Genomic DNA, 24,568 nt, shown 5'->3' on the forward strand with positions numbered 1-24,568 from the left:
CAACTAGAGAGGCGCAGCCATTACTGACAGCCGACTACCAGGTAAATACACACTTCTACTTGTATAAAACTGACTTTGTACGATTAATACTTCATAAAATACTGCAGATCCTTTATCTTACCTCTTTCTAATCTACACACATACAAGTATTTAACTGAAGTTACACAACAGTGTTGTTGATACAGAGTTGGAGTTTATTCACACGTCACAAACTACAGTGGGTAATGTTTTCAAGAAACATTGAACAGTGCTGCCACATATGACACAGGAAAAAAAGAAAAGACTGAACCCTTTCTTTGTCATTATATAAAAATAGTGTTGCTACAAAAGTATAAATTAGTACTAATAAGACAACTCAGATCTGAAGCTACACAGGAATCTGCTGCCAAAGTGCAATAAAAAAGACAAAATTAATAGAATCAAACCCTTTTCTTTTTTTTGCATTTTAGTAGAGTATAAAAAGAAATGCCTTTAAAATAGGATGCAAGCAACACTAGTTTCTTAACCTGAATTGATAATAGACTATAATCAATTTAAACAGAACAGATCTTAAAGTTTGCATTCTTATACCATTTTGTACAATAATTATAATGAATAAGTTCAAACAAACTAAAACTTACAGCTGATTAATAACGGTATCTAACTTGAGTTTTTATTATATCAAAAACCTGTTGAAATGCTACTGTTATTTTTACTGTCCCCAAAAAGGGCGTCGGCAGCCTCCAGGAATGCTTCTTTCACAACTTCGCCGTCTTTGAAAGACTTGACAAGACATGTGTTTTGCAAGAACGTGACTGACACGATAAGATGCTATGGTAGCAGCCTTGCTCTTGTTGTTGGGCCTGGTGAAAATTGACTGCTGTGCATTTAGCTGTCCTTTCAGGTCCCTCACCTTTTGGGAGCGTAGGGCAGAATTAGGAGGGAATTCCGTCTCGTAGCGTTTGTGCACTGTTTTGAAATGCCGCTCCTAAATTACCCTTCTTCGATAAAGCCACGCTCGCATTGCAGATGAGACAGATGGACTTTGAATTGGAATAGATACAAAAATAATCATCCTCCCCACTCGGAGTGAAAATTATATATTTTGGGCTCTTTTGCTTCTGCCATAATTGTGGTCTTGTGTGTGCGGACTGCACAGCAAACTAGTGCCCACTGCCTACCAGCCACGCCCCGATAAATCAAAAAGCTTTGATGCGTTCAAGTGCATTATTCTGGCACAGGAAGATTATGTTATAGGACATTAACGATAAAACAGAATATTGTCGTTCTATTTTTAGACACATCTCGCGATCGACTGAAACACAGAGGACTGTTTGTATGATGGGATCACAGACACGCTGCAAACGGTGTCCGCCAAAAGCCGAGTCCAGTGTCTATGTAGTGTCATTTTTATTTGTTATAGTTTGGGAAGATTGAAAATCGGTAGGGAGAGTCAGCTAAGTCGGTAGGCGGTAGAAACATGTCAAAAGCGGTAGACTACCGCCCATATCGGTAGGGTTGGCAGGTATGCTGTACCACACACACCTACAGCTCCTAAAGCATATAATCAGGCTACAGCCGTTGTGTATTTTATTATGTGAAGCACTAAATGGTTTTAGAAAAATATCGACTCTTTGTTTGTAGATATCTACTAAACTAAAGCAAATAAAGAGAGTAGGCCTGTTATACTGAGTGATATACCGGGATCTTCTCTCTGGTACCGACACTAACGTTACACTTAGATTCAAGATGGCGCCTGTGTCGGCTCGCCGCTCCCAGCTCTCTACCTTTAGCTATCCTGTTTTTGTTTTATGTTTGTCAGAATGTCTCTGCTCTGCTCGTTTACGATTGCCAAGCTCTCCTCCACCTCAGACCCTCACTGGAGTTGATATTGCTGCCCAAACATATTCCCACCTACCTGCGCCGGTTGCCCTGCATCCTGCCTCGCCGAAAGCGCTTTAGACGACGGGGAAAGCGTGGTGGTGCACTGGTCCATCTTAAGGCATACCTGACGGCTTCTTCTGGGACTTATCCACGCCTCGGATGTCATGGCCCTCCCGCTGCACGCCATGTGAGGGATCGATGGATTCGCCCTGTTTTTCCGGAGATGGGGAATCTGCTGGGCCCGCTGGCAGCTCCTCCTGCCCGACTGACTGCTCCCGGCCCGCGCGGCGTTCAACACGCACATCTTCGTCAGCTGAGACGCACTACACCTTCGGCAAGCCCGGAGCGAAAACTTTGCATGGCTTTGCTAAATGCTAGGTCGATAGCAAACAAAACGTTCCTGCTAAACGACTTCTTCACCTCTCGTGAACTGGATTTTATGTTTCTGACGGAGACCTGGGTCCACGCTGGCGAGTATACACCGTTCTCTGAACTTCTTCCTCCTGACTGTACATTCTTCAGCTCCCCCCGTGCCACCGGCCATGGTGGGGGCATAGCATCAGTGTTTAGAGCTAGCCTCCAATGCCGATTACTTCACCCTGTAACTAGCTATGCTAGCTTTGAGTTGCAGCTTTTTGAACTGAACCCGGCCTCGCCTATACTGCGCAGTCGTGTATCGTCCGCCAAAGTGCAATAAGGATTTTATAAATGACTTTTCTGACTTTCTGTCCGGGATCATGGTGAAATATGATCGTGTTTTGATCTCCGGAGACTTCAATGTCCATGTGTGTTGCGAGTCCAAACCTCTGGTTAGGGACTTTTTAAATCTCCTTGATTCTTTTGGTCTCGTTCAGTCCGTGGATGGCCCAACACACGAAAAAGGACACACCTTGGACTTAGTATTATCGTTTGGACTGTCTGTATCTGTGGATGAAATATGTGCAGCAACGCGTATCTCAGACCATTTACCGGTTCTGTTTACAACCTCGATCCCTTCCGCAGGAGTCGAATCACGTGCCCCTGCGCGTCGTCTGCGTTCGATTAACCCCTTGACTGCCTCACAGTTTTCTGATGTTTTTAATGCTTCTCCTATCTGTAAATTAGAGGTGAACTGTGTTTTTAGTGCTGATGAGCTTATCTCCATGTTTGACTCGACATGTACACTAATACTGGATTCTGTTGCTCCTTTTACGCTTAGACGCACCAAAGTTCTCTCAGAGCCGTGGCTCAATGACTGTACTCGCGCTCTTAGAAGCACCTGCAGGCGTGCAGAGAGAAAATGGATAAACGATAAACTCCATGTCTCCTTAGAAATCCTTCGTGCTTGCCTTTCTGACTACCAGACGGCAGTCAAAGCAGCCAAAACAGAGCACATTTCTCTGTTCATCTCCAAAAACAGCCATAAACCTCAAGTTCTTTTTAATGTCCTCAACTCGATCATTAATCCCTGTGATGTTCCTCCAATTGTGCCATCGACTACTCTCTGTGATAAGTTTCTTACATTTTTTATTGAAAAAGTATCTGCTCTTAGGCTAGCCCACACTAGTGCTACCCCAGATCCTGCTCCTTTTCTGTGCCCTGCTGTCCTCGACCACTTTGAGCCTCTCTTCTCGCTCGGATGTAGTCAAGCACCTGCGGCCGACAAACTGCACCTCAGACAGCATTCCCTCTCGCCTTCTCAGAGATGTTTTAGGATCAGTTGGAGCAAGTATTTTATTACTTATAAATACCTCTCTTAACTCAGGATGTGTCCCAGCTGCCTTCAAACATGCCGTGGTTAAGCCACTACTTAAAAAGAAACCCTTCCATTCTCGCAAATTTTAGGCCCATCTCCCAGCTACCTTTTTTATCAAAAGCCCTGGAGCGAGTAGTCTACGCCCAGCTGCAGTCTTTTTTAACCACGCATGGAATCCATGAAAAGTTTCAGTCTGGCTTCAAACCCATGCACAGTACTGAAACAGCCCTTTTAAGAGTTTTTAATGATCTGCTCCTAGCCGCCGACTCAGGTAGCCCAGCTGTCTTGGTGCTGTTAGACCTGACAGCTGCCTTCGACACTGTGGACCATAGCATCCTGTTGTCACGGCTTGAACAGTCCGTTGGCATCACAGGCTCTGCCCTTGCATGGTTCAGGTCCTACCTGACAGACCGTAGCTTCTCAGTGCAGCTAGGTGCCTTCTCCTCAGCCATAGCCCCTCTTACCTGTGGGGTTCCCCAAGGCTCGATTTTGGTACTGTCATACTGCCCCTTGGTTCAATTCTCACAAAACACAACATCCCCTTCCACTGCTACGCTGACGATGTACAGATCTATCTGCCACTCAATTCAAATGTTAACTCATTACAGCTATTGATGGACTGCTTAGCAGAGATCAAATCCTGGCTGAGCCAACATTTCCTCAACCTCAATGAGAGCAAGACTGAGGTTATCTTTTTTGGACCCCAACCTCTAGCCTCCCAGGTTGATATTCTGGGCTTCCTCAAAAATAATATCCTCCCCTCTGTCACGAACCTTGGAGTGACCTTCAATAGCGCTTTTAAATTCGATAAGCAGGTCAGCAGCGTAGTCAAAACCTGCTTTTTTAAAATACGACTATTGGCCAAGACTAAGTCGTTTTTATCGTTTGAGGACCTGGAAAGGGTTATTAATGCCTTTGTTACCTCGAGGTTGGACTACTGCAACGCTCTGTACGTGGGTATGGACCAGGCGTCAATTAAACGCCTGCAGCTAGTCCAGAACGCAGCTGCACGTCTACTCACTGGCCACAAAAAGCGTGACCACATCACCCCAATTCTGGCCTCACTGCACTGGCTTCCAATTCGGTTCCGAATTGATTTTAAACTCCTTTTATTTGTTTTTAAAGCACTAAATGGGCTGGCTCCGGCCTATATAGCTGAACTCCTCCAGCGCTACACCCCAACAAGAGCTTTAAGGTCTGCTGACCAGCTGTTGCTGATAGTGCCCAAGACCAGGCTCAAAACCCGAGGGCACCGAGCCTTCGCAGCAGCTGGCCCGAGGCTCTGGAACACTCTGCCCCTCCATGTGAGGTCGGCCCAGACCCTAGGGGTTTTTAAATCTACTCTTAAGACACACTTCTTCTCCCTGGCCTTTTAGTCAGAGCGGAGCACGACTCCTGACTTTTCCCTGTGTTTTCTTTTTAAATATCTGTTGTAATTTATTGTCTTTTATTGTGATTATAGAAATGTGTTTTTATGTGATTGTAGTTATTACATGTACAGCACTTTGGCCCGACCAAAAATCGCTTTTAAATGTGCTCTATAAATAAACCTTGATTTGATTTGATTTGATTTGATATATATTATACACACTGCTCTGCTTTCTGCACGGACCTCACAGCTGTTCTCACTGTAAACATTGCGTCGCGATGAAAGCAGTTAATAAAATAATATCCAGGGGATGCATGCAGAGCTGTCATTGGCTGAGATAAGTCCGGCCGTGCGTCACGACTGTTATATACAGGGGTGCACATAACTGGTACGCAGGTACGCATGCGCGGCAACAATCTGAAATGCGTACCGTCACTTGTGTCACAAAGCGCATTTGCGTACCGACGTACTTGTGAAGCTTTTCCAGAAGGCGGTTAGATCACCGGACGACAGAGTCGGTCCCCGTGTGCACAGACAGGGCTGCTGTTAACGTCGGTCTGTACAGCAGCCCTGCGCTAAAACAGCTGATCACAACGTTCACACGCTCCGCGGTCACGAAGCTCTGTATTCCACTACCACCACAATGGTTTTCTTTCATTTCAATTTGAGTAAAACATTGAAGATCAAATCAAATCAAATCAAGTTTTATTTATAAAGCACATTTAAAAGCGATTTTTGGTCGAGCCAAAGTGCCTTACATGTAATAAAAACACATTACTACAATCACAATAAAAGACAATAAATTACAACAGATAAAAAAAAAACACAGGGAAAAGTCAGGAGTCGTGCTCCGCTCTAACTAGAAGGCCAGAGAGAAGAAGTGTGTTTTTAGTGTAGATTTAAAAAGCCCTAGGTTAAGATATAACATTGTATTGTTTTCTTTTTACACTGAAGAGACAGGACAGGCAGAGAGAAAGAGAGAGAGAGAAAGTGATGGAAGTCAGGGAGGAACTGCAGGTACAGTCACACAAAAGAATGTAGGCTTAATAACCCCATCTATCTATCTATCTATCTATCTATCTATTTATCTATCTATTTATCTATCTATTTATCTATAACAATAGTCTTCATTTACAATAATAGACAATAGGCATAATTTTAAAACCACATACATCTATTGCAGTTATGATGTCATAACATAGAATTGTATAAAACACAATTTTCTTACATCTTTGTTCTCTTTTGAGAATCAAACAAAACAGATTTAAATTAAAAAAATAATGCAAACAAACAAGTGAAATGAACTAAATTGCTGAATTGCTTTTAATTCACTGGCAGGAGCGACAAGTGAGGAGGAGCAAACAGTGAACAACGAGGGAGAGATTGAACAAAGAGAAAGAGTAGAGGACAGAGAGAGTAATGAACAGGAAGAAGACAGAGAGACTAAAGAAGATGGAAGAGAGGGTGCAGGTTATGGAAAGGAGAGAGACATGGAAAATGAATGTTGACAATGTTTTGTGATCATTTTAGCCTCTTCTGCGTCCAGATCATTAATAGTAACAATCAACTGATTCTTATGTATTACACTTTCAAAAATAATTTATGCTGACATTGTCAGCCCACTGACATGGTTTGAAATCGATATATTATCCAATGTGTGACCCCTCACAGGACTTAAAAAGCTCCCAAAAATCTCGGGGGGTATCCCCCGAATCCCCCTAACATGTTTGGACCTCGGTATTTAGGAAATCCTTGTGAGGTAGTGGACTGTTACAGCCGGAGACTCGCAACTTTCACAGCGCCGCTGCGCCGGAGGCTCGCAACGGCGGGTGTTTGCGACGGCGGATGTGGTACCGGCGCAGCGGCGCTGTGAAAGTTCACGGCCCACCTATGCCAGAGCCAGCGACCCACCGAAGGCAGCGGCCCACCGGGAAAGGTCCCGAATCTCCCGATGGCCAATCCGAGCCTGCTCACACACACACAACTGAAACCAAAATCATTTACAGACATATGTAAATATCTCATACACACATGTGAAACGCTCTCACACAACAGCGTTGCAGTCGGGAAGAAAAGCAATGTGGAGCGGCATCTCACCACTTCATAAGGAGTTTAACCGTGACACTTTTCGAAATCCCGTTTGTGTCCCCCCACTTTACAAATAGGCCTATGTTTATTATTCTTTTTTATCGCAAGCCGTCATCGCCACGGAGGAGCACACAGCCTCTGTGAGCGAGCGAGACAGAGAGAGAGAGAGCTAGAGAGAGCACACCTTTATCTATTTAATATAGCCTATAGTTGTACAAAATAAAGAAATCATTCCAATGTGTGCTATAGGACAGTAAAAAAAAAACAGTTTAAAAGGGGAGTGATTATTAAAATATGCATAAATAAAAAGAAAGAATGCTATCTAGGTAACATAAGATAAGAATAAACAAGTTTAAATGATTTGTTATTGGTTGTGATCATATTCTAAAGATGTTTGGATTATTGAAAAGTATACAGCTCCCTTTCATCTGAGTGTTGAGAGCTATATCCATCAATTCATGTTGTGCTCAAAGTGCACCAGATTGATGCATTTAACTTCAACAACTTCCAGGACCCCCCTAGAGGATGTGAGGTCCACCCCCCAAATAAAGCAGGTTAAAATAATTAAATTCAATACATTTTCTTTTAGTAAACACTGAAAACGGGTCCCACAGACCCAAACAGCACACAACATTTAAAAGTAAGCATATCATAATGTTAAAATGTGCTAAATATATACACAGCAAAAAACAAAAACAAGGAGTAAAAGTAAAAGTAGCTCACGACTTGTTTTATTTTTTGAAAGTAGCTCTCATCCTAAAAAAGGTTGGAGACCCCTGCTCTACACCCACTATTTCTAAATCAAGACTGTTCTTAAATGTTAGCCTACTATAAGACATTATTTCTCTGATAAAGATTGCACATCCCCCTCCCTGACCATCATTTCTATCTTGTCTTATAGCACTATGTCCCCCAATTATGAAGTCCAAATGAGTCTTCAGCCATGTTTCTTGAATACAAATAACATCTGGTTTTTCTTTTAACTGATATATATATAGGTCTTGAATTCTTGTCCATTTGCAATAAGGCTTCTTGCATTCCACTGCAGAATGAGAAAAAACATCAATCTACTCACTAATCTGTGAATCATCATTATTGGGGGCTAGCATATCATGTAGCATTTCAACGGTTATATCCTTTATCCCCAAAAATGCACCTGCTCCTTCCACTATTGTTTTCAGTCTTGACCTCTTTTTTGTTTGTTGCAAAGCAACATTCACCACTTTTCCAATAAAGGCCACACATTTGTACTTATTAACAATCAATGCATCCTCTCCTATCACACACTTATGTGAACACTTTGTGGAGCTTTCCTTTGCCTGTGGGAGTTTGGGAAAATCTTTTGAAGAGAATATACTTGCTGCTACTTGGGATTTCCTAGTTATGTTTTGTAATACCTGTTCTGTTGCTTCAGCATATGAGACTTTGTTTTGTACTTTGTATCTCTGCACCTCCTTGGCCTTTTTCTGCACTTGGCAGCCCTGATACGCAGCACTATGTTCCCCACCACAGTTACAACATTTCACCTTAGCACCTGCAGCACAACTACCATATTCATGTTCGCCCGTCACATTTTGGACACCTAGGCTTTGTTGCTTTGCACTTGTCTCTGCCACATGCAGGGCCGCCTTAACCTGCCATCAGGCCCTGGGGCTGATGGGTTTTGTAGGCCCCCTATTTAAACAACAAATCAAAGTAATTTATCGCCTCGTTTATCGTTTTACTGATAGTGTATTTAACAAACTTAAACTAGCTTTATTAAATATCAGGTCTTTGGCAGGAAAAACATTTTTAATCAATGATTTTATCACTGAGCACAATCTCGATTTTATGTTTTTAACGGAAACTTGGATTGAACAAAATAACAGTGCAGCTGTTCTTATCGAATCAACCCCTCCCAACTTTAGTTTTATGAGTCAGGAAAGAATGCATAAGAAAGGGGGTGGAGTTGCTATTTTGTTCAATGATTCCATTCAATGCAGGAAGACATCTTATGGGGACTTTGCTTCTTTTGAATATGTGGCCCTTCAGCTGAAATGCTCCTCTCGAGCTCTGTTCCTAAATATCTATAGACCACCCAAATACTGTGCAAGCTTTTTTGATGATTTTACTGAACTGCTGTCTATAGTGTGTATTGACTTTGACCGTTTAGTCATTGTTGGTGATTTTAACATCCGTGTTGACAACCCCAAGGACAGAGGGGCTAAAGAACTGTTTTGTGTTCTTGATAACTATGGACTGACTCAGCATGTGGCGGAGCCCACGCACAATAAGGGGCACACTCTGGACTTAATTATCTCAAAGGGTCTGAATATCTCAAAGGTTGTGGTGACTGATGTTGCACTCTCTGATCATTCCTGTGTTTTCTTTGAGAGCTGTATTTCTGTTCACAAAAATGTTCAGAAAGAGGTAACCACAAAGCGATATTTAACTGAAAATACTAGGGAAATGTTTACTCATAATTTCTCATCCACACTTGCCCCTGCTAACATCTCAGTAAATGAGCTAGTAGATCATTTTAATTCAAAAATTAAAAATGTTATAGATACCATTGCTCCAACTAAGGTAAAGGAAGTGATTAGCAAGAAAATATCTCCATGGAGAAAGGCCATGACCGTGAGAACAGAAAAAAGAGAGTGTCGAAAAGCTGAACGTAGGTGGCGAAAAACAAATCTCCAGGTTCACTTTGAAATCTATAAAGAGAGACTTGGCCTTTATAATTTGGAATTGAAAAACGCACGACAGTCTTTCTTCTCTGACATCATTACCAAAAACAAAAACAACGCACGTGCCTTGTTTGCTACCGTCGACAGACTAACTAACCCCCCAGTGTCAGTAGCCTCTGAATTTCTATCCACCAGGGCGTGCAATGATTTTGCCTCCTTCTTCACTGACAAAATTCAGAAAATTAGACAAGCAGTCAGTGCCTCTACATCAGGTACAGCAAATGTTTTGTCCCTATGTCCACCTAATATCAATTCAAACACCATGACACAATTCCATCAGATTAATGGTAAAAACTTAGAGGACATTATTCAACTTCTGAAATCCTCCTCCTGCTGCCTTGATATTATTCCAACAGGATTTTTCAAAGATGTTTTTCCTTGCATGGCCTCAGATCTACTTCATATAGTAAACACATCTCTTCACTCAGGTATTTTTCCAGAGGCCCTGAAAACTGCAGTCATTAAACCGCTCTTAAAAAAGAATAATCTAGATGCCTCAGTAATGAACAATTACAGGCCAATATCAAACCTGCCATTTCTAGGTAAAATCATTGAAAAAGTAGTATTTCAACAGTTGAGTAACTTCTTGCATTTAAATAACTGTTTGGATGTGTTCCAGTCAGGATTTCGTCCAAACCACAGCACTGAGACTGCTCTTGTAAAGGTCTTCAATGACATCCACTTAAACACAGACAGTGGCAGAACTTCAGTGTTAGTATTATTAGATCTCAGTGCTGCATTTGACACTGTTGACCACAACATATTACTAGACCGACTAGAAAACTGGGTGGGACTTTCGGCAACAGTTCTAAATTGGTTTGAGTCCTACTTAAAGGACAGAAAAAACTTTATTTCTATAGGTAAATACACATCTGAGTTGACAAATATGACATGTGGGGTACCTCAAGGCTCCATCTTGGGGCCTCTTCTCTTTAACGTCTACATGCTACCACTGGCTCAGATAATGAAAAACAACAAAATAAGTTACCATAGCTATGCGGATGACACACAAATTTACGTAACAATTTCACCAGGAGATTATGCTCCAATTCAAACACTGAGTAAGTGCATTGAACAAATCAATGACTGGATGTGTCAGAACTTTCTCCAATTAAACAAAGATAAAACTGAGGTAATGGTTTTTGGAGCCAAGGCAGAACGTATAAAAGTTAGCGCTGAGCTTCAGTCTGCAATGTTCAAAACAACAGATAAAGCCAGAAATCTAGGTGTAGTCATGGACTCTGACCTGAGTTTCAACAGTCACATTAAAACAGTTACTAAATCAGCCTACTATCACCTAAAGAACATATCTAGGATTAAAGGACTAATGTCACAGCAGGATTTGGAAAAACTTGTCCATGCTTTTATCTTCAGTAGACTCGACTACTGCAATGGTGTCTTTACAGGCCTCACTAAAAAATCTATTAGAAAGCTGCAGCTAATTCAGAACGCCGCTGCTCGAGTCCTCACTAACACTAAGAAAGTGGATCACATCACTCCTGTTCTGAAGTCTTTACACTGGCTTCCTGTGTGTCAAAGAATAGATTTCAAAATATTGTTGCTGGTTTATAAAGCTTTGAATGGTTTAGGCCCAAAATACATGTCTGACCTACTGCTAAATTATGAACCATCCAGAACTCTCAGGTCTTCAGGGACTGGTCAGCTTTCTGTCCCCAGAGTCAGAACTAAACATGGTAAAGCAGCATTCAGTTATTATGCTCCGAATATCTGGAACAAACTCCCAGAAACCTGCAGGTCCGCTGCAACTCTTACTACTTTTAAATCCAGGCTGAAGACTTTTCTTTTTGCCGCTGCTTTTAATTGAACTATTCATATCTTAAACTGCACTGTAACTTTTAACTTTTATCCATGTATTTTTTCTTTTAATGTTTATTTTATTATCTTTCCTTTTTAATGACTGATTTTAAATGCCATTTTTAAAATGTCTTCCATTTTTGTAAAGCACTTTGAATTACCTTGTGTTGAAAGGTGCTATATAAATAAACTTGCCTTGCCTTGCCTTGCCTTGCCTTGCCTTGCCTTGCCTTGCCTCGGCAGGCTCTGTGAATTAGTGATCTGTCGGTCGCGAACGAGCCAATTCTTTTGAACGGCTCTTTGGTACGAACGAGGGGAACCGAGTCGTACTTGGTGAGAGCCGTTCTTTTTATCGTTCAATCGTTGGTCTGCACTCACTGCCTGCCAAAATCCACTCGCCTTTTAAAAAGCTTGATTTTGTTCTCCAAACGTATTCTGTGAAGACCCGCCCCTACTCTGATTGGTAGGTTTCAGCATGAGGAGTGAGATGGGGTGGGTCTTAATGGAATACGCGAGAGAGAGAAGTCATAACAAGTGGTACAGGACAGGTAGACGACGTGTTTTTCGGATGGAAAATGAGCCAAACGCGAAAACGCAGCAGCATTTGGATGCACTTCAACCAAAACCCAGGCAGTGATAAAGCGCACCATTTGTAAAGGCAAAATATCCTTTAAAGCAGGATCAACAAATAAATCTCCATCGCCACTTAAAAACACAGTATCTAATATTAAGAGTTGCGTGAATTTCATTCAAGGCAAGGCAACTTTATTGACTTAACACGTACAGAGGGTAAATTCGTAGATAAGTAGTACATTCACTGACATGAATGACATGCATATGGCGCCACCTTGTGTCACGTTTACAATGCAGATTATTGACACTAGGTCTGGCAATACAGTCAATCATTATCCTGAATAAGAAGTGACCTTTGAATACATATTGCAAAACAAAGCCTATATCACCTGCAGGCTTAGCCAGTGTAATTTCTTCCTGCACTACAAGATTTCGATGTGTACAAATCTGGGCCATTTATTGTGTCATTTCTCCAAACACATACAGTAAAAATGCCTGTATTGGAGTCTTAAAAAGGTGCAGTAGAAGGACTTTAGCAGCATCATAAGAGGCCAACAAGAGTGGCAGGGGTGTGTCACTGTGCTGAAGGAAGGTTGTGAACAGCTATCCAGCCCAGTCTCTAAAGACTTTCCAAGGGGTAACGAATGCTGTTGCTGGAGTACTGATCTAGTGGATCTAGTGTTGATGTCATCTGTCTACCATATCCTCTTAAAATACTCTGTCTAACATTATCAGTATTGTGAAGAACATTTTTCTAACGCTTATTAAATATAGCAGAAAACATGCATTATTGTACTCAGGAGGGGAGTTTGACGGGATTACAAAATACAAAAAAATTACACAGTAAAAATACTTGATTGTATTTGTGGGAGTAGTCCAAGTAGTACTGACTCCAACAGTATCAATTTCATGTAGAACTTATTGCAACAAATCATTTTATCCCTCATCAAATATAGCAGAATACAAGAATTATTGTACTCAGGACAGGAGTTTGACCGAGTATTACTCAAAAAGTACACAGTAAAAGAACTTGATTGTACTTGTGGTAGTAGTCCAAGTAGTACTGAGTCCAACAGTCCCAATTTTATTAAGAACTTATGGCAAAAAATCATTTTATATCTCATCAAAAATAGCAGAAAACATGTATTATTGTACTCGGGAAGGGAGTTTGACAGAGTATTACTCAGAAAGTACACAGTAAAAGTACTTCATTGTATTTTTGGTAGTAGTGTAACAAGTAGCCTACTGAGTCCAACAGTACCAATTTTATTTAGAATGTATGGCTAAAATCATTTTATCTCTCATCAAATACAGCAGAAGTGGCATGATTTTGTTCTCAGTAGCCTATTATCCAAAAAGTACACAGTAAAAAACCTACTTCATTTTATTGTTGGTAGCAGTCAAACTAGGACTGAGTCAAACAGTGCCAGTTTTATTAAGAACGTATGGTACAAATGATTTGTATTGCAAATAAAGCAGAAAAAAACATGCATTATTTTACTCTTGTACAGCGATTACCGTAAAGGCGCTATTAATCGCGCACTCAAAAATGAAGAGCTGCTGATTTGACCAAGCGAACGCGACAGACGGCTGAGTTGACCGCAGTAGGCTATTAAAGGGCACCGACAAGTAAGTTGTGCGAGCTGACCTGGTGGTGCCTTAACTTCTACCAGTATTCTTACATGGTACGTGTTTTTCAATAAGGACTAAACGCAGTTGCGGCCATTACCTTGTGTCATTGCAAGAGAAGGCTAACACAACGGTCAGCTCGTTTAGCAGTAATGTTGTTAGCTAAAGCTAGCTAGCATGCTAGCCTTAGCTAGAGAAATAGGTGGTCAGTGTTATTCGGCTGTAGCTCACGGTAACACATGCTTCCTGTGGTTCAGTGGAGCAACACAAACCTGCTGAGGATAAATAACAGGGTGAAACCATCCCCTAAGGTGTTTTACTGGCACTCTTTTATCAGTTGACAAGTCCAGAGAGTTTCCCCCACATTGACATGGCGGCCACCGTATTTTTTATTTTTGAACATTACTCTCCTTTCATTGGTTATTCCCCTTTTTTAGTTGACACACGTTTTTCTGTCAGTTATTTTTTTGGGTGGAGGAAATATATTTGCCCCCCAAAAAAGTATTGATGTTTTCTCTTGACTTTTAAACAGTATGTCTGTTTTCATAGTATTTCAAGTATTTGTTTGAATTTAATATTACTGTTACATTTTTTATCTAAATGCCTTCTGTTTTTGTTCTAATTAGTTTAGCATCATTTGCATAATTTGCTTTTCTATATAGAATTAATTTAAGAATAGATTTTCTAACAGTAATAAGCCATCGCTGTGACTTTGTGTGCATGTGTAGTTTCTGAGGGCTCCCTAAGCATCTGAAGCTGTGTGAGCACCCTGCTGGTTTATGAAAAGCCAATGGCGCCATCTGCTGTCTTTGTTTTGCAGGATTCCATGACATGTAAATCGTAGGAATATGCCATCTACCTATTTGCTGGAGCCCAAAGTGATCTTTTCAGATTAATTTTGTCTGATTACAAAACTCAAAGATGTATTTATTTATACTGAATATAGAGAGCTCCTGTACATTCATACAGGTTAGTGTCTTCAGTGAACATATGAGGCAGAACGTGTAGACAGGGAAATGAACTGAAAAGAAAAACAATTAAACAATATGAAACCCACACCACGAGACAAAACATTGAAATGTAATAAAAAGATTTACATGCAATAACAGCTAACAGTTATAGCAGAGCAATTGTCAAATAAAAATTAAGATGACATTATATAACATTTTATTACATCACAATTAGAACAAAACACAACTTTAATACAATTTAAGAGAGTCATTTATTATAACAACAGAACACTTTTTTTTACACATTTATAAAAATAAAGGTAGTCATTACAACTATAAAATAACATATTACCACTTAAAAAAAGAGTAAGTTAGTGTTTAATAAAATAAAATGACATTTTACCCACTTAAAATAATATTGTATGCAATTATTCAAATGACGTAATTAACAAAATCTAAACATTGTCTATAAACCATTCTTTATCAAAGGCCTGGTTCAATATTAAACGTGTATACTACACATTTGGGTTATTACATTTTCATCCTTCTTTTTTTGTGCAGAATGAGCGTTGCTCGACACGTCCTGAAGTGCTCCAGGTTTGCATTTTATTCAACTACGCTAAACTGCAGCAGAAGCTTTTCTACTTCACAGGTAAGTCCACCTTAAAACTATCAATTCAAACGACTCATTTAGTTGTGGTTGGTGATTAACTCATTTCCAATCAGCCTCTAAAGCAGTGGTTCTGAAACCTTTTCTGTCATTCCCCACTTTGAACAGGTGGGCCTTTTCAAGCCCAACCTGTTCCTCATCGCTCCAATAAAATGGTAGGCCAAGCTTAAAATGGTCAAATGTATCGTTCTATAGAGCAAGCCAGGAAGAAAGATAGGTCGTTCTGGCTCGGGAAACACTTCAAAATGTGGAGAAGTTGTGAACAAAAAGACAATTATGAGTATAAAAAAAAAAGGTTCAGCAGTTTAAAGAATAGATAGCCCAGTGGATAGAGCCGGCGGCCCGCATGCAGCGATGTCCTCCGCGCAACTGGTTCAAATCCTGGAATGGATTAACTTTTAATCATTGCCCGCTTTTCAACTTTAATACTATAACTGATAAAAGGCCCTCTCCGGCCAAAAAAATGCCTTTAGAAAAATACAAAATAAAAAGAATAATGTACCTCAATAAAGATCTTTGAGGGTCCCCCTCCCACATAATCACCCCCTGCCATAATTACACAAGCACACCCAACCACTCTCTTCTCAATAACCCAATACACACAATTATCAATCTTTAATTGCAAATAGAACATGATATTCAGTCTTAGTGTGTGTGTGCATCGAATATTTTTCAAGGCAAAGATACGTTAAACCCACTGCAGCCTTGCACTTCGCCAGGAGAGGTCGCTGTAACTGAAGCTTCGAGAAATGAACCTATTTTCGAAACAATTGTCCAAGTGGTTTGATGCTTCATTCAAAGATTCCTTTGCCCATCACTACTAAATAGTATGTAATTATATCTAAACCCACAAGACGTTAATTACCTGTACTCGGTGCGCCATATTGTCTGTTGTCTGTTCTCTGTAAACCTCCATGTCTCATTAAATATCCTTGCGTCAGCGTCTCACGTGTTGGGCGCGCTCTCTTCTGACCATATTTGGAAGTACAACTTCCTACAGGTTCAACCTCCACCGGCTGCGGCTGCAGCTGGACCCTTGTCACATACTGTATGCAGAAGTATTATTTTAAGCAACACATTAAGTTGACGAAACACTCGAGTCAAATGTAATTAAAGTCAGATCGTGTCTTAGACGGGGCAGTGATATCATAAAACTGTTAATGAACGTATTCAAACACTTTTTCTGTTACCAGCTGTATTCACCTTGCAGGTGCAGCTATGTGGCTTTTATCCTGGATAAAGTGTTTAAGTCATGGATTTTTAACTTCTTCATATGTCTAATATTATAGTTCACTTTTCATTCAGGAAGTATGACGCTGCGCTGTCAGTACGCTTCTCCATGTTTGTGATTGGTCAAATGTTGCTAACCCCGCCCCTTTCCTGTGAACGCACACTCAGCCGGACAGAGAAATCCTGGCTTGAGTTACCGAGTTGATAACCAGCGTCGTAGGACCGTTTAGCGAGAGCGCGCTTGTTTTGGATTAGGTAAGCCGGGTAACTCAAACATATCCAGGGTCTGTTGAACTGGATTCGTAGTACAGGCCTCTGGTCTGTTAATGTACACTGGCCTCTGGTGTGTTAATGTACACTGGCTGCTGATGTGTTGTAGTCCCAACACACAGCTTTTTGAACATGCAAGGAAGTAGTTGGGACTGCTAAATGTAAAAGGCCAGTGAATCAGATATTCATTCATGTATGTTGGTTTTGTGTTGCAGTGTAAAATGACATCAAGGCACAAGAACTCCAAAAGAATCGAGGGACTGGACAAGAATGTCTGGTAAGTGAAAAATACAAAATTTCTCTCAGACTTCTGATCAGGTTAACATTTTATATAATACTGTTATTACTGTTAAAGCCAGACAGATTTCTGATTGTATACAAGAGCTAAGTCAGTCTCTCAGTGAGGGTGTTACTGTAGTTACAGTAGACCTATATTCTTTATGCTGTCTAATTTTACACAAAATGTGAAGAAAGTAGGGGGACTTTTTACTAAATGACAGATGTATTTGTATAACCAATTTACTTTGTCTCTTTCATTCTGGGGTTTTAAAGGGATACTTTGGATAGTTTGATTTATCCGTAGTCACATGTGTAATGTCTTGTAATGGCCTATTTTATTATATTTATTTATGATCAGGGTGGCGTTCACTTCAGTGGCAGCGGACCCGTCCATTGTTAACCTGGGTCAGGGCTTTCCAGATATCCCCCCGCCTTCTTACGTCAAGGAGGCCCTAGCAGAGGCTTCTTCAGTGGACCGGATGAACCAGTACACCCGAGGCTTTGTACGACTTATACACTAACTGTACACACTCACTCATGATCCACTACTACCATCACAAAATGTTTTTAGTACCCATCATTATCTATTTTGAATCCATTTGAAAAGGAAAAGTGTTGCTGAGATAATGGAGAAAGAGTTTAATACTTTCTGTTTAACCTTAGGGCCTTTACACTGTGGGATTTGGGGCTTTATATCCCAATCGGTAAAACAGCATTATAAACCAACTGCAATGTAGCTATCATTTATTGGTATGATAGTGCTAAGCGGTCATTTTTTAATAAATCTAGTGATTAGGCTGTACATTTTATTATTATTATTTTTTTATTTGAAACTTCTGTTGAGGTTTTCAATTAAGCGCAGAATATCTGTCCATAACAAAACTACCCTTTGTCATTATATGGAAGTGTAATTGTTGGTGCAGTTCTACTGCTGCTGCACATCCCCGTTAGTACAGATGTGGCAAACAGCAGAGCACACAGTTTTGAGCGTTAACAAATATGGATTGAAGCAGGATATTTCGTTATTTTCTATGAATGTTGACTTTTTGACTCTTTGGAAATCACAAGTCTGAATCAATCGTACCGGAAACCAATTCCAATTGTAATTCTACTAATGTTAGTGCAGCTTCATCTTAATCTGCAACAATACTGTCTTTACACACTATTCATGGGAATATCAAAAAAGAAGAAGCTGTGCAGCATTCAAATGTTTATTTAGGCATCAAATATTAACGTTATAAACTAAGCTCTGAAGCTTTTAACTATTCGGTACAGCCCTAAGTATGTTACATTTTTTACAATACACTATTCCCTAACATACAGTATTTGCTACTGCCAGAACCCCGCTTGTTCTTAAACTTTTGTCTCTTGTTGATTTGCCAGGGTCACCCATCTTTGGTGAAAGCTCTGTCTCAGGTCTATGGGAAGGTCTGCGGGCGGCAGATCGACCCCTTCAAAGAGATCCTGGTGACAGTGGGAGGTTACGGTTCTTTATTCAGCACCATGCAGGGGCTGGTGGACGAGGGAGACGAGGTAAGGACAGGTGTTTAAAACCATAAACATTTACAAACATGCTCCCTGTAATTTGTTATATTTATGTACACTGTTTCTTTCCTGAGGTTATCATAATAGAGCCTTTCTTCGACTGTTATGTACCCATGGTGCGGATGGCGGGGGGCAAGCCTGTGCTAATACCGCTACGCCTTGTAAGTTAAACCTAAACATACATCTTCCACTTTTACAGTAGTAAAGTAGTTACTTTACTTACTGCATATCTTAAGGATATGAATACATTATAGGAGCCATGACACAACATTTCTTATACATTTCAGAAGTCCGGGAAGAAGACAGGAACAAGTGCCGACTGGTTTCTTGATCCAGGCGAGCTCTCCAGTAAATTCAACTCCAAGACAAAGGCCATCATCATCAACACCCCCAACAATCCCATTGGGAAGGTAAGTCTACATCACAGCCATTACCTGTTTCATCTGAGATATGTAAATGCTTGCTAACATGATGGGAAAACAAAGCTCTCAGTAGTTCCTGTCGTCTCCCTGCAGATCTTCTCCAGAGAGGAGCTGCAGATGATCGCTGACCTCTGTATCAAACACGACACTCTGTGCTTCAGTGATGAGGTTTATGAGTGGCTGATCTACAAAGGACATCAACATGTCAAAATTGGTACGTTCAACACACCCACTGTACAAAAAGAGTAGAGCACTGTTATCCATCTTATATAAGATCCTTTACAAACAGCTACAGGGATGGAAACCTTGAAAAAAGCAGCTACTCTTGGCTGACTGCCAGTAACAATGTTCCACCAAGGTAATGGGAGGCTTGGTAACCGCAACAAGCTAACCAGTTGCTCAGTAGCTAACAGAGAGAAGTGTTGTGCCATTTACCATGAAGCTAGCAAACACAGGGAGTAACTTAATACATTTACCCAGCACCTCTGCCAGGGTAAAGGCTGTTGAAACATTTGAGTTGCAACGATGAATGGAATTGATCCGAGTTAAACCAGCCAGTTCCACAGGAGTAGCATTAAATTGTCTTTTGAGTACTTCAAGGGGACGCACACCCCTTTCATTTAATTGTGTCCAGAAAGCCACTTTCCATATTAAATGCCAGACAACAATCAAGAAAATGTAATATGGTTGAAATCAAGCTGCAATAGAGCTAACAACAGAGAATTAAAAAAGAGACAGTTTATCATAAAATTCAGTAAGTGCAACTTTTGAAAAGACAATTGTTTAATGCAACTAAAACGTCTGAGTGTTATGCATGAAGACAAACAAATTAAAAGAATACATCACAAAGACAAGACAAACAAAGTTTCTCATAAGTAAACAGTGGCTGCCTGAAGACAATGCTACTAACTTATAGTGCTGTCTCACTACAAGTAGGACCAAATAAATAAATAAAATATACAATATATATATATATAAATATTGCATATAGCACTTACATTTTTTTCGCTTATTTGAGGCTAATATTCTTGTATGATTGTATACTTTTGCATGAAGTTATGGCATTAAAAGATGATATGTCATTCTGACCTTTTTCCCATTTGTCAATGACCTGTTTTCTGTCTCTACAGCCACTCTTCCTGGAATGTGGGATCGAACAATCACTATCGGCAGTGCAGGAAAAACATTCAGTGTCACAGGATGGAAGGTCAAAAAAAAAGTTTATTTAGAACACCATTTTGAATATTCACAAATCAGTTGTTGCACTTGATGACGTTGATGTTGTTGTCTCCTAGCTGGGCTGGTCTGTAGGACCTGAGCACTTGATAAAGCATCTCCAGACCGTCATGCAGAACACCATGTACACCTGCCCCACACCGCTACAGGCAAGTGTGCAGCTCTAACACAGGTTCCTGACCAATCATTTACTCTGACACTTGTATCTGTCTGTCCCCAGGAGGCGGTGGCTCAGGGCTTCCAGAGGAACCTGGAGCTGATGGGGCAGCCGGAGTGCTACTTCTCCTCGCTGCCAGAGGAGCTGGAGCTGAAGAGGGACCGCATGGCTGCCATCCTGCAGGAGGCCGGCATGACCCCTGTCATTCCAGAGGGGGGGTACTTCATGCTGGTGGACGTCACGTCTCTTAGTGAGTTACTTTTTAACTGACACATTTACATTTACATTTACTCTGCTGCTGCGTGCTACAAGTGAGGACTAATACTGCTCCGTGGCTCATTTCTAAAGAGGCAGGTGGTTGGACTGCACAAAGACATTCTACTTCACACATTTACTTGGTAACAATCTCAGATTTTCATACTGAACAGTTCATTCAAGAAGTGCAAATGAAGTTAGAGCTCACAGAGGTAATGCATACATTAAAATAAATGCATTCAATTTAGAAATGAAATCTCCAAATGGACATTCTGATGGAAGAGTTAGTGGATATGTACAGCACAGTCGATCCGTTTATGGAGAATAAGTCACTATTTGAATATTGAAATAAAAGACTGTCTTTTTTTGTATTTGTGCAAAAACAAAAAGCAACTTAAAGTTATCAGTAAATTAGTTCTAAAAATGTGTTTAGCCTAACTCCATGATTGACATTCATAAAACTCTTCCAGGGTGGACTACTACTGACCCTCAGAAATATAGCAAATAGCTTTTAGATCATAATTGTATATTAGAAGTGAATAAAGTAACTCCTGCTGTTTGATGGACTTTACTGTCTCTTCTCATTGCAGATCAGGACCTGTCACACATGGAGGAGGATGAAGCCTACGACTACAAATTTGTGAAGTGGATGATTAAAGAAAAGGTAAATGATTTAGGTTATTTTCAATCAGCTGTCTACAATATCACATTTAACCCATAGTTTTTTATTGTTTAATAATTATTATATTTCTTATAGAAACTGGCAGCCATTCCCGTCACAGCGTTTGTTGGAGAGGAGTCCAAGAAGCACTTTGAGAAATATATTCGCCTTTGCTTCATTAAGGTAAATACAAACGTGTCTGATACAAACCTAAAGGACATTAACTATTCATTTTAGCGGAGGTGCACTTTAGTTTGTTTCTCTTGTGAAGAATGCTCATACTGTCTCTCTCCTAACAGCAAGACAGCACTCTGGACGCAGCAGAGGCCATCTTGAAAAACTGGAGGAAAGTTTAATATGATGAATTGTCTGAAGACTTCAGTTCGATTTCAGGCAGGAGGAACAACTCTGTGGTCAAACTGAGGGAATGAGATATGACTGTTAACTTAGAAAAGTCAAATACTAACAGCTGAAGTTCATAAGTTAAGAGCTAAATGCTCTTCCACATGTTGACATACTGTTTGAGAGAATCCTCACAGAGTCACAGCAGGTCCTGTGTGAGACTGCGTTATGAAAACCGGTTTATGCAAGGTGTTCATTTTGTGTAGTTATTGTGTTTTCAGCCTTTTTGATGTGTACATAGACACTAATTACAAAGCACTTAGTTGGATGCTACTGGTTGCGCTGCTTGGACTTTGTCAAACTTCCCTGACAGAATTAATCACAAATAATGCATATTTTAGTTTTTTGAATAATATTTTGAATAAAAACCAATGTGATAATAATAGTATTGAATTTTGATTGTTATTTTTTAAATCCTGCTTTTGTTTTTCACTCTTAAATCCAATTAGTTTAGTTTTTTTCATGAAATGCAACTTAAAATGTTTGTATTGTGACATTGATGACACATTTGAATTCGCTGTTGATAATCACTTCCACATACTTTGAAGGACTCTTTAGGACTCTGACATATCTGATCTTAATACCATATTTAATCTTAGTTGTGAAGTTGACTGAATGAGTCAAAATGTCTTCCTGTGGCTGACGTGTGTGACATACAGCATTACAGTGGTATGACAACTAGTATTTGATTGAATAATGTTAGTACGGACATTGCAGACATATGAGTGTTGATCTCAGGGTCAGACCTTCACTGATTTCAACTGTTTCAATGTAAAGCTTTGTAAAAGACCTGTTCTACTGCTGTTCTGTTATGGATGATCTAAGGTCCAAAAACACACGTCACACTAGGAAAAACACAGGTGTCATACTGTATTCCATTTAGCACCGTTTAACTTTAGACTTTGGTTCAACTACATGATGTCCTTATATTTACCTGGAGCGCTTTTGTTGCTTTCTGAAGGTCATTTCTGACTGCAAAAAGAAGTATTGACTTATAATATATACATTTTTTTTTTTTTTAAAGAATATTTACTGAATTGCAAGGTGTCGTTGGGTGCAGTGGCGACTGGTCATTAGGGGCAGGTGGGGCACAGCCCCACCTAGTGTCAGCAGAAAGTATTACACATAATGATTACAAAAAATGGAAAGAGATGCAAAAAAAGAAATAAAAAAATATATAAAATATATTTTAAGGTCATGTTTAATCATCTGATTCGTCTGTACATTGCTGTTTTAGTCTGTGTTCTTCTAATTAGTGTCTACAGTGCCGTTTTGAGCCATGTGGGACAAAACCTGATCATGCCCCACCCTCTCGCTGTCAAAGTGAACAGTGACTGTAAAAACTACACTGCGCATGCTCAGAGTATTTTTCAATGTAATGTGTGTGGCAAAAAAAAAAACACCATAGGGGCACAGAGCTGCCATCCCCACCATACGTCATCTCACATCATTCAGAGCTGATTGGCTGTAAGTACGTGTGCCGCGAAAAGTGTGGTGTGTATAATAAGAGGAGACGAGAGCTGCAGTGACGCGTCCTAAAACCAGGAAGTAAGCTGCAAAAAAGCAATGAGGTTTCTCTATAGGATTTTAGAAAATAGCTTGAAATAAGGTCTGTGGGAAACGTACCTGTTAGATAAATGCACGTTTTGTTCAGCCGGATAATATCCACATGTCTACCCTACTTTTATCATTTTCGAATCATAAATCTATCGATTAGATTTATGATAGACTTTTGAAACTACAAGATGATAAGGAGGACTTTTACAAAAAAGTTATAGAATTTTTTGTCCAGAAGGATAGGCAAATGGACTTCATCTTCAAGTCAAGGTAAGACCGCAATTTTTTGAAAATGGGATCTTACTTAGAGAGAACAATTCAATATTTAAATGATCAAATTACATTTTTTGGGTATCCTTTTGTTGAACTGTCTGTTTAAAATTAATCGAAGCATCAGACAAAAAAAGCTTTTGAAAATAATATTATATTTTGGTTTAGGTCAAAATATAATATTTGTAAACCTGAAGAGTCAGTGCCAGTGCCTCACCAGCCATGAACCTCACTGCACGTCACTGCAGAAGCTTATATATAGACATCTACGTTTTTTGTGCCCCACCACTTTTGTACATATAAAAACGCCACTGGTTGGGTGGTTTGTGCTTTTAAATTAAATGTATTATTATTATATCTATATCACAGCAGACAAGCCAGGTCTAATAAATAACACTAACAACAGTTCCCCTACTGACTCCTCTGAATAGAATGCAGCCATTGTTTAACAGTTATTAACACCTGTGAGGTTTCTAATAGGACTTGTCATTATATGTACTAAAAGGTATTTTTTGTATGTAACATTTAAACGTTTTGTTTCATCAGTCCCTCAAGGCAAGGCAAGTTTATTTATATAGCACCTTTCAACACAAGGCAATTCAAAGTGCTTTACAAAAAATGAAAGACATTAAGAAAATGGCATTCCAAATCAGTCATTAAAAAGCAAAGATAATAAAATAAACATTAAAAGAAAAAATACATGGATAAAAGTTACAGTGCAGTTTAAGATATGAATAGTTTAAAAGCAGCGACAAAAAGAAAAGTCTTCAGCCTGGATTTAAAAGTAGTAAGAGTTGCAGCGGACCTGCAGGTTTCTGGGAGTTTGTTCCAGATATTTGGAGCATAATAACTGAACGCTGCTTTAC

At 40.0% G+C, this 24,568-nt stretch overlaps 1 protein-coding gene across 4 annotated transcripts; it reads left to right on the top strand.

Moving 5' to 3' along the window:
- On the top strand, window positions 1-22,260 carry LOC117491025 (kynurenine--oxoglutarate transaminase 3-like). Of its 4 annotated transcripts, XM_034140839.1 has the most exons (15): window positions 13,720-13,854; window positions 15,310-15,400; window positions 15,527-15,573; window positions 17,134-17,195; window positions 17,556-17,700; window positions 18,581-18,730; window positions 18,817-18,903; window positions 19,030-19,152; window positions 19,258-19,378; window positions 20,295-20,371; window positions 20,460-20,549; window positions 20,621-20,807; window positions 21,403-21,476; window positions 21,570-21,656; window positions 21,773-22,260. In XM_034140839.1, the coding sequence occupies exons 1-15, from the start codon at window positions 13,852-13,854 to the stop codon at window positions 21,827-21,829; spliced, it is 1,401 nt and encodes a 466-aa protein (XP_033996730.1). In that variant the 5' UTR covers window positions 13,720-13,851; the 3' UTR covers window positions 21,830-22,260. The 4 variants fall into 4 exon arrangements, with proteins under 4 accessions (XP_033996733.1, XP_033996732.1, XP_033996730.1 ...); XM_034140842.1 differs by lacking the exons at window positions 13,720-13,854; window positions 15,527-15,573 and adding an exon at window positions 1-41; XM_034140841.1 differs by lacking the exon at window positions 15,527-15,573 and having other exon boundaries at window positions 13,714-13,798.
- The last annotated feature ends 2,308 nt before the right edge of the window (window positions 22,261-24,568 follow it).

Source organism: Trematomus bernacchii, unplaced genomic scaffold (genome assembly GCF_902827165.1).
Source record: "Trematomus bernacchii unplaced genomic scaffold, fTreBer1.1, whole genome shotgun sequence".
Classification (NCBI taxonomy): Eukaryota; Metazoa; Chordata; class Actinopteri; order Perciformes; family Nototheniidae; genus Trematomus; species Trematomus bernacchii.